Source organism: Penicillium cataractarum, assembly GCF_028827025.1.
Source record: "Penicillium cataractarum strain IBT 29864 chromosome Unknown utg000001l, whole genome shotgun sequence".
NCBI lineage: Eukaryota > Fungi > Ascomycota > Eurotiomycetes > Eurotiales > Aspergillaceae > Penicillium > Penicillium cataractarum.
The window spans coordinates 1,955,187-1,965,537 of record NW_026622737.1 but is presented as its reverse complement, the minus strand read 5'-3'; the positions used below and the strand labels follow the sequence as shown (position 1 = coordinate 1,965,537).

At 51.6% G+C, this 10,351-nt stretch overlaps 5 protein-coding genes across 5 annotated transcripts; 3 read left to right on the top strand and 2 right to left on the bottom strand.

Annotated features, from left to right (window-relative positions):
- Positions 1-554: 554 nt before the first annotated feature.
- On the top strand, positions 555-973 carry N7496_000686 (uncharacterized protein; the record flags this gene model as incomplete). Its single annotated transcript, XM_056693617.1, has 2 exons — positions 555-584; positions 818-973. 2 exons carry the CDS (start codon positions 555-557, stop codon positions 971-973), a joined length of 186 nt encoding a protein of 61 aa, XP_056560346.1.
- A 1,382-nt stretch (positions 974-2,355) lies between these two features.
- Positions 2,356-2,970, top strand: N7496_000685 (uncharacterized protein; the record flags this gene model as incomplete). The annotated part of the gene is made up of 1 exon (XM_056693616.1): positions 2,356-2,970. The coding sequence occupies one exon, from the start codon at positions 2,356-2,358 to the stop codon at positions 2,968-2,970; it is 615 nt and encodes a 204-aa protein (XP_056560345.1).
- A 558-nt stretch (positions 2,971-3,528) lies between these two features.
- N7496_000684 (uncharacterized protein) lies at positions 3,529-4,029 on the bottom strand (the record flags this gene model as incomplete). Its single annotated transcript, XM_056693615.1, has 3 exons — positions 3,529-3,548; positions 3,616-3,686; positions 3,749-4,029. The coding sequence occupies 3 exons, from the start codon at positions 4,027-4,029 to the stop codon at positions 3,529-3,531; spliced, it is 372 nt and encodes a 123-aa protein (XP_056560344.1).
- Positions 4,030-4,637: 608 nt separating this feature from the next.
- N7496_000683 (proteasome regulatory particle base subunit RPN2) lies at positions 4,638-8,344 on the bottom strand (the record flags this gene model as incomplete). Its single annotated transcript, XM_056693614.1, has 5 exons — positions 4,638-4,964; positions 5,019-7,262; positions 7,326-7,852; positions 7,920-8,089; positions 8,205-8,344. 5 exons carry the CDS (start codon positions 8,342-8,344, stop codon positions 4,638-4,640), a joined length of 3,408 nt encoding a protein of 1,135 aa, XP_056560343.1.
- A 511-nt stretch (positions 8,345-8,855) lies between these two features.
- Positions 8,856-10,217, top strand: N7496_000682 (uncharacterized protein; the record flags this gene model as incomplete). Its single annotated transcript, XM_056693613.1, has 1 exon — positions 8,856-10,217. The coding sequence occupies one exon, from the start codon at positions 8,856-8,858 to the stop codon at positions 10,215-10,217; it is 1,362 nt and encodes a 453-aa protein (XP_056560342.1).
- Between the last annotated feature and the right edge of the window lie 134 nt (positions 10,218-10,351).

The following is a 10,351-nucleotide window of genomic DNA, read 5'->3' as shown; positions in this document are numbered from 1 at the left end:
CCCCAGTGGAGGTGGTGACAGTGATTGAAGATCAATGTGTCAAGTAGTTGATATGACTGAGATCCTCTTTGGATTTGTCCTGACACGCAAACTGGGTAGTACCAGCTACGTGATGCCTGTTCACAAAAGAATGAAGCCAAGCCGAGAGAGCGATAGAAGGGATAGCAACTGCGGGACGGATGGATAGATCGATGGGGCGGGCAGGGAGGTAGGAATTGGTTGATCGGAATGGCAGAGTCCTTTCTGAATTTGTCCTGACATGCAAACTGGACGATACCAGCTACATGATGCCTTTTCAGAAAAGACTGAAGCCAAGCCGTTGGCGGAAGAGCGAGAAAACGGAAGGTAACGATGATCGTTCGAAGAGATAACGCGGTGGAAGGAGAAGTAGGAATCGGTTGATCGGAATGACAAGATACCCTTTGAATTTGTCCTGACACGCAAACTGGGTGGTACCAGCTACGTGACGCCTGTTCAAAAGGGATCAAGCCAAGCCGTGAGTGGAAGGACGATAATACGGGAAGCGAGGACGATGGTTCGAAGGAAAAACAATAATGGCGGAGAGGTATCGGTTGATCGGAATGGTAAGTCCCCAACTTGAATTTGTCCTGACACGTAAACTGGGTGGCACCAGCTACGTGACGCCTGTTCAGGAAGGAAGCTAACCAAACCGGTGGAAATATAACGGAAATTGCAAGAAGATGAAAGTAATTGAAGACCGATGTGGTGAGTGGAAGTAGGTAGAGAGAGGTATTGCGGGACAGAAGACAGTGATTGAAGGTCAATGTGTCAATGCCCGAGTGGAAGGTTGACTCAGCCCCAACTTGGATTTGTCCTGACATGCAAACTGGGTAGTACCAGCTACATGACGCCTGTTCAAGAAGACGCCAAGTCAAACCTTGAAGGGTTGATGGCCCAAGAATATCAAGAGAATGTTGATGTTCACGACGTCGATGGGTGGTCAGTGGTCTGATGGTGGAAGACCATGAAGGTATGTTGAGGTGTTGACGTGTCATGAGGTGGAAGGACTTGATGGACCATGAAGGTTGATGACCATGGAGTTGAATGACCATGGAGTTGAATGACCATGGATGGGTGAGATCATGTAGACATGTTAAGGTGTGGACATGTCTAAGATGGAAAGGTCATAAGTCAAAATAAGATAAGAGTGGGTGGGGATGTGGACTTACCATGAGGGTGGATGGTCAAAGGGATGTCAAGCCATGTGGACGTGTCAAGGTGTTGACGTGACGTGATATGGGGATAAACCAAGGTGATGACAGTGATTGAAGGTCAATGTGTCAAGGGCCATGAAGGATGGAGGTTGGGTATGGCAGGCCTTGGTCAAGGACAAGAGAGACAAAGACTTGAAGGAGTCTTGAAGAAGGATAAAGGTCAAGTGGGGTGGGTGGGATTGACCAGATCTTGAATGGAGGGTGGAGGATGGAGATTGGAGAGAAGAGGGAGGAGGAGGGTTGGGGAGTTTACGAAGGAAGAAATCTTGGGAGACCCTCCTGGGTGAGGAGGAGATATTTATACCTTCTAGGGTCTGGGGGTAATCAGCCCTAACGTTCTGGTTCCCAAACGGGGTGTTTGCTTGTCATTAATGGAAACAGCAACTATCGTGCCTTCCTTAAATGGAAATATAGGCAACTCCAGGGCTGGAGGGGCATGTGGTAATGGGAGGCAGCAACAGAACCCTGGTCTCCCAACCTCGTACACAGAGTTGTTTCCCAGGGAACAATACACGATAGTTCCAATCAAGGAACAACTAGTAGATATTCTATATAACAATGTTCATTCTGGATTCAAAATCTCCAACATTATACTCTGATAATGGCCCCTGTTTAACAATGCGGCTCTCCTGCAGGTTGCCGCGCTGCCACAAGGTTCGGCCCGGCCCCACCACCCCACGATCTACCCCAGGATTCATCCTAGGCTAGGATTGGCCATTAACCATGTTATAATATCAAGGTATCGTGTAGTAAATCAAAAGAGGCGCCAACTCTTTGGTCTTTGTTTGCCTGTTTCTTCTCTCATAAACTCGATGTTGACAATGCCCTGAATGGTGGTCTTGGCCAACACCCATACATTCCACTTGAAGCTACTGTCTTGACTCCGTGTTTTCCATCATCAGGCTGCTACAGCTGTCTTGTCACGTAATATCCGTCACTTCCACTGGGAAGGGTTTGGACACTCAAAGCTCTTACGGCCTGGGTGAGAGATCTTGGGAACTTCCGGGCTACAAGGTGCGTCCAACCTCCAACCTCTATCTTTCATCTTCCATCTTCCACCCTCCAGCATCCATCCCTCCTACTTAAAGCTCACATCTTGTTCTTCACAGACCCCATCGTAATGACAACGCCACGCCCTTTGACCAATATGGCAACCAACCCCGATCACGTCATCTTCGTCGCCAGAAGCTCGATCGACCGAAACCAGATGACCAGCCAGAGAAGAGAGAGCGACGCCGACCTACGCATCAGCCTCGAATACACCAGAGCATGTTTCGAACAGGCTTACGGGCCCATCAGGGGAATCTGCGAATTCCACACCTTTGCCTGGCCTTCCTACCTCGAGCTCCCCCCATCCAGCGAAACCGTTCGCTTCTTCGCCCGCCGTACCGCCGCCCTGAATATCATGAATCGAAATATGATGGTCGTACTCAACGGCTGGGACGGGCTTACCTCTTGCGGGCCAACCTTCACTACGTTGTTCAGAGAGCATGCTTCTCGAATCACGATTCGCGTCTTCGCTGATCAACCGCGGTCGTTCTACCAGGTTAACGTGGCGCAGATCTTTGAGCTGTTCGATGGCAATATCCTCATCAATCCGTACCTCGAAGGCATGAGCCATGATCTTGATGACGGGGTACTGAGTATTCTGGCCAACATGGAGGCCCAGCTGGAATACTCCACGGCGTTGTTCTATCGCTACTTCAGGGCATTCGGAGTGCTTCAACTCAACTAATCCTCGCCCCGGTGGTTCCCTACATCGCAAGTTTCGAACGACCTGTACAGATACACCTTGCATATGATGGAGAGCATACAAATGGAAATACGGCGGGAAAAAGATACCGAAGGATTCTAATGAGAAGCAAGGTCCAAATCAATGCGACACGATGCCATCCTAGGCGAAGGTACAGGACAGCCTGATGTGGATGGAAGTGGAATCTTGGGCTTCAAAGGAATACGTTGCAAATGCTTTTGAAACTGGAGGTTAGGGAAACATGGCCTTTGTTGAGATACCACACAATCTGCTCTTAGATCGAGACTCTGATACTGCTGTGGCCATATCCAATGTTATTTTGATAACTACATACAGTAATGCCCCAAAAGGTCATAAATGAGAGCCTGGGCCGTTTCCATGACCCTTAGGTGCTTACCAGCGGCAGTGTGCTCTACCTAAGTGCTTTTAGGCCATGCCATCCTAATCAAGATCTTGAAGCATGGATATCGAGAGGTGAGATAGCTGGACAGCGAGACGCGAGTATGTAGCATCAGCCCGTAGCCCTCCCAATATTCCCATTTAACAACGTCCAAGCTTGGCTATCTCAAATATCAGCAAACCGTGCAATACTAAGGCAGTAAATCAAAAAGAGGAGAGATAACATACCCAGCGTGCAAGAGCTGTCAGTATAGTGCCCACTGACATAGCACCTATCCTCCTCAAAATAATCCCAGCCACTAAAAGGGTTAGAGAATCTACCCGTCCACATAATAACCACGCAGATTATTCTGTTGCTTACCAGTTAACAGCGCCGTTCAACGTAATACACTCCCCCGATTTCACACAGGTGAAGTAATACCCGCGTGTCCAAGACGAGGATAGTCCAACTTTGACATCATAGTTTGTGCCGGGGCCATAGCGACAGTTGACATGCTCGCTGAGCACTCGACACAACTGACCTGATCGCTCAAAGATCTTTTTTCCGTCGATGACCTCGCTCTGTCCAGCTTCGTCTGCGACGGGGGCGGCGTGGAGGCCCAAGGCAAACAGAGTGCTGAGGAGGAGAGCAGAGAGCTGCATGGTCGATGCAAATGGCGGAGATTGATACTGCTGAGGACAGAGTATCCACTGTCAGACTAGACTCAGGGCACAAAGGCTTGAAGGGGATATTCTAACTCTTTATAGACGTTCCCTGGAGGAACCCTGAGCTAGAGGGACCCAGCAATGCGCTAAGACATCACCATCTTTCAGTTGGCAATTATCCGACACTTCTCAGGTGCAACTGGCATTGCGCTGCGGAGGTGAACGGCCTCCCCGCTGGCACTTGAAGAGAATACGGACCCTTGGCATCTTGGCGACGAGGCTTTGGGACCAGAGAATCGAACCAAAACAACCAAGTGTGGGTCGAATACGAGGTTTCATGCCGCAAAAACTAGACTACATGCAGCGATTGAGCCGTCCGCTCCCAAGCTAGCGTCTAGCAGTTTTGGCATGAGGCACGTCTTGTCGCAATGCCCGGTTACATTAAAGTCTACAAGCTACAAAAATGGCAAATCAGATAGAGATGTAGACAAATGCTTCATATGACAAGCGGAAATATGGAGTTCCCAAGACATCAGGTTGTGATAGAGCCTGATGAGTCTAGTAATACATCCAGCGTCGGAAATAGTTTACGCTGCACACCACCTCTACTCTTCCTCTGCATCCGTCTCGTACGTGAACTCATCTGGCACGGGGGCATCTTCCACTCCCTCCTCATCTTCATCCACGGCAGTCAAAACACCTGCAGCGGCGGCAGCACCGCCGAGGGAGGCGTAATCAGACAGCGCGGCACGAGCAGCGGCCCGTTGAGGGGTCTGCAGAGCGGCCGCGCCAATAGCAGCCTGAAGTCGGTCCTGAAGAGTCTCGCCTGAGGGTGCAGGGGCTTGAGGCTTCTTGCGGCTTGCCTCAAGCTCAATGGTTTCGCGAGGCTCATCGGGCTGGTTATCAAGGACAACAACGACACCACCGGTAGGCTGGAAGAAAGAATTAGTATTGGCTTCGATGGCGACAGAATCGTAAAAACATACCCTCTTAACAGGCTCGTATCGTGGGTCGGGGAAGGTCAGGTACTTGAGTTGGGCAGGCAAAACTCTTGACAGGTTATCCAACTCGTAGCCAACCTTCTCCCGCTCGGCCTTCTTCTTCTGACCCTCAGCGGCGATCTTCTCGGCGTCCTTGGCCTCTTCGCCTTCGGCAGCAGCCGCCTCCTCGACATCCATCTTCTCTGGGAGCTGGTCTGAAACCTTAGGTGTAGTCGGCGTCTGGTCGATATCCATACTCTCCCTACGAGCTTGCTTCTCCCGACGCTGGGCCCGACGCTTGGCCTGAGCGGTGGTGGAAAGGACGGCAGTCTTGACCTTTTCAGGAGCCTCCTCAGCCTTCACCTGCTGTTCTGGAGGATAGTCGAAGAGGCTGGGGCGAGTGTTGCTGTGGAACTTGAACTTGGGAGCCTCCAGCTTCTGGTCCACACCGATCACGGCCGTGGGGGCGAAGCTGAGAGACAGGAAGTGGGAAAGAGGGAACCAGTACCAGTACTGCACGAAGACAGCGGCACCGACAATGCCGGGCATGTTCAGGTTGCCTGTCTGAGTCTGCAGGCTGATGGTGCAGTTGCGGCCACCAGCGTCGATGATACCCAGAGCAACAGCGCAACCGAACTTGGCCATGGCATCTTCATGGCGATCACCAACCATCTTCAACATAGCCTTGCGAAGACTGGTGACGCGGGGGTTCATGGCCTCATTCTGCTGAACGAGAACCATGGACAGGGCAATCAGGGCACCCTGGCGCACAAAGTCGGTGGAATCCTTGAGCATTGGCTCGAGAAGGTCGATCGCCTCGTCCAATCCAGTTCCAGCACAGGAGATACCCAGCGCCATAGCAGCACCGTACCGAACGTGAGGGTTGTAGGACTCTGAGAGAAGCTCCACCATGCGAGGCACACTCTGGTGCTTCCTGAACAGGATGAAACCCAAGCTCAGAACAGCAACACGGCGCACATCATCGTTAACATCGCTGACAGCAACGTGAAGGAGCTTTCGAACAGCCTTGTTGCTACCACTGCCACAGTAGGCCAAGGCAATCGTCATGATACCACCATAGCGGAGGGTGGGATCGGGGTCGCCAAGGAGACCATTGATAAGCTCATCAGCAGCCTCCTGACGTCCGTACATGATCAGAGCCATACCCATAGCCAGACCACGGACGATCTTCTCGTGCTGAGTGTCGTGGGCATACTGAATCATGTCCTCCAAGGCCTTCATGTTGCCAGTTCCCAGCATGACCAGACCCATAGCAAGACCAACGGCCTCACCGTTGAGAGCGGAGTCGGTGTAGAGAACATTGCGGAGATCCTCGTAAATGCCCTCGTCACCAGTAGCCATACCCGCAACACCCAGACCCAAAGCACCACCGTGCTGAACAACTTCTTCCGTAGCCTTTTTGAAGTAGTCACGGATGATGTCGACAGCCATGCCGCCGTGGTTGGCATAGATGAGACCGTAGGCGTACAGAGAACCACCCTGGCTGTAGACTGAGTTCGAGCTACCGCCAACACCAGCAATCTGATCCTTAGGGAGGTAAGGCTCCAGGAGAGTCTGACCCTGGTTCAGGTTGCCCCGGTGGATCACACCCAGTGCAGCGGTGGCCGTGAACTTGGACCAGTTCACAGCCTTACCGAGCCACTCTAAGTTGTCGCGGAAGAACTTGTCGCGGGTCGTTCCAGCGTGCATGAAGGCATTCGAGATTGTAACTGCAGTGTGGAAGATTGAGTTGCGAGCTTCCAGACTGTCACGGACCTTGTCCAGAATGGCCATATCCGTCCGGTTGTTCTGATACAGGAATTCTAGATTCAATTCGATCGTTTTGAGACCATCAAGAATCTTGAGAATATTCTTGAAAGCCGAGGTTGCTTCGCTTGAAAGCTTGCTATGCTCTCCCGATGGCCGAGATGAGCTTGATTGGTCGTCAAGGAGTCGGTCAGACTCCTTAGGCTCGTCATTCTCATCCTTCGGCTTCTCGGCCTCGGCTTCTGGCACCAACTCAGCGATCTCTTGGTGAACCTTTTGCAGGAACTCCTGGGTGCTGTTATCGTAGAGGTCGAAAGAAATCTGGTAGGCAACGGCGAGAGAGCGTGAGTCGCCCTTCTCGACCAGCTGCTGGAGGATGTTGGAAGCCATTGAGTGCTCGTTGAGGTAGACAACGCATTTCGCGATCGAGAAGTAGTCTGGGGCGGGGATCTCATTAAGGAGGTCGAGGATGAGTTTCAAGATCTGTACAATAAGACTGTGTTAGTGCTACCACCAAATTGAAGACGACCGGGTTAATAGACGAACCTCGTTGCGGAAAGCCCGCTCTTGGACGATCCCCATGCAGATATCCAAAACATACTCCATAAGCTCCTCGCTACGGCGGAACTCGCCTTGCTGCTGCTTCTTCTCATCGTCGCTGGCTCGGAGAATGGCCATGCGAAGGACCTCCAGGTTCTTTGCCTCAATAGCAATACCAATGACTTGACGGTAACGCTTCTGACGGAAGCACTCCTCGAAAAGTCGCTCAATCACAGCCTGCAATTGTCTCTGAACACCGCGCTTCAAGACCAGCGATGTCTCCTCGTGTTGAACACTGGCGTCATCGCCGCCAGGGTGGGCAGCATCGATACCAGGAACCTCCTGGCGCGAGAGCAAAGACTTGGAGGGAAGTGCAGACTTGGAGAAAGGTGTGATTGGGGAGGTCAAGCTGGCAGACGTACTCGTAGCGCCATCGCCGGATGCTGGGAAGGAGTTGTTCAAGTTGGCGGATTGATCACCGGAGCTGCGTCGCTGGGCAGCGGATAGAGAGATGAAGGTATCAACGCATTTGGCTATAAAAGTACACCGAGTAATTAGCAGGCCGATCACACAGTCTGTGGATGATACCACGCAACTTACCGATAATGGTCTCCTCGTACTCGCCGCCACTGTCCAGCTTGAACAGCTTGCCCGCACCCAGTGCCAACACCATACTCTCATTATATTCCTGCAAGTGATAGTATACCTTTGAGGCAACTAGGGCGGCCAGCTCGCGTTCTGGGAAAGATTCATCTTCGTAAAGAGCCTCACTGGATGGAGATGGTTAGCCCAAGCCCGAGGAACTGGACGATCTGCTGTGACGACTAATCCGCGCGATAGAATCGGCATCGCGTCGCAAAAAGCTCACAGAGTCACTATACTTACATCTCCGGAACGGCATTCACAACCTCTGTCCATAGAAGGTCGATCTGCGAATCTAATGACTTCAAGGCAAAGACCTTGAGCTCTGGGTCAGGCTCCGAGAGGAAGCCGACCAAACCGGCGGCCGAAACGACTCCGACCATCTTTATGAAAGTAGACGTCTAACGTCGAGATTCACTGAGAGGAGCTCAGGCTCAAAGGATGACGTTGTTGTTGGGGTGATGAAGCAACGTCGACGGGAGGGAGCTCGGGGGAAACAGCGAAAGAGCCCCCAGAGCAGCGATGGCGTAGAATGGAACAAGTGGTCCTAGATCGGATGACGGCAGGTAACACAAAAGACAAATTAAAAGGAAATGGACGAGATGAGATGAAGTGGACGTGGGAATGGAAGCTGGAAGCAGACAACGGAAGCTTTGCAGGCGCGAGTCAACGTCAACGGAGGAGCTGACTGTTCTGGTCACGTGAGCCAATGACGCCCATGCGATCCGAGAGCGTCGGGCGTCAGCTGGTGAGGTCCAGCGGACATTCGAGACTTTACAAACGGGCGATGTTGATGGCCTATTAAATAGGTGTTCATCGCCCAGTATCACCCTCCAGAGCTTCAGCACTGCTTCTACTTCCCTACCTAAAGCTCGGTTTCCCCGTTCACTCGCCATGTCAACATTTCTCCCGTTTCGAGACAAGCGGCTACCACCCGTACCAGCTGCAACTTCGATGTACCACCATGATCCCCTCCTACAAGTTGAGCGCCAGACAAAATACATTCAGCGCAATCTTCAGATTCTGATCGATGCCCAAAGTGAGGGTCTTCTGGCGGGTCTCGCGAGATCTCAGCCAGAAAACACATCGGACGGCAGCTTTACCCCGACATCCTCGGTAGCTGGTCGAGCTCGGTCTCCGTCGACTACGCCCGCTCGGCAAACTCCAGTAAAGAAGATTGGGCTTCGCGCCGCACGACAGGGTATATTCCAGTCGATCTATGATCTATTAAAGCTGCGAGAAGAGGAACGGGACATCCTGTCGTCGCAAACGGACGAACGAGACAATGCGCTCCGAGAAATCCAAGGGTTCAACTCAAGAAGAAATGGCCTGGAAGAGGCCATATCAGCTATACATAATGACCAAGAGAATCAAGAAGCTAGACGGTTGCAAGAAGAGGCACGCGGTCTCGAGACTGACATTCACGAACTGGAAACCAAGCTGTACGAGATGAAGGCCCAGCATCGAAATCTGATCAGCAAGATATCGCACATCGAGAACTCTGTCGATGCAAAGCTGTCATCCTACAACGAGTCCCTATCCCTCCTTCAGTCCGATATCCAAAGCTATCTTCGTGACCCCCCAGTCCAGCCACTCTCGCAACGATCTACCGAGTCTTCATTCTACTCCCTAAATCCCAAACGACGTACCCTCGACATGGCAGAGGAACATTGGAAGTTGGAACAAGATCGTCTACATAAGAGACAACACGAGGTGGATGCTGAAATTATGGCTCTAGAGGAGGGAGGCGGAGTCTGGAAACAAGCTATCGCGGACGTGTCAGGCTTTGAGAAGCGCCTCCGGGCCAATATGCGACACTATATTGAGATTCAGTCTTCCGCGACCGATTCCAACCATACGCAAGTGTCAGAAACGATGGGGGAAGTCGCGGCAAATGTCTCGGAGGACTTGGACAAGACCGTCCAGAGGCTTGAAACACATTTGGATCTTGCCGAGAAGAAAGATTGGAAACTTCTCGTTTGCTGCATTGCTGCAGAGCTCGAGGCACTCGGCGAAGCGCGCGGAATGCTTCTTCCAGCCTTTGGGCTGCCGGTACATGAAGATGTGCTCACCTCCCAATCACCGTCATCGGAGGAACAACTTTCAGAGGGGCCCCCAGATACGCATGAGAACTTATCCGATAGTGATGACTCTGAGCCTCCGACGGATCTATTAAAAGAAGGTCCGGTTCAGCACACAGATAATGCAGATACTGCGTCAAGATCCGACGACGAGCCAGACCCAGCTTGGCTCTGATTGCATGAAATAGGAACATATGAACACTGAAATATACAATAAATGAAGAATTATATACACATACTATTTGAAGCTAATCTATTTTGCAACTGCGTAGTTGGACCTATCTGTAGTTCTCCTAGTGCTTCCATATT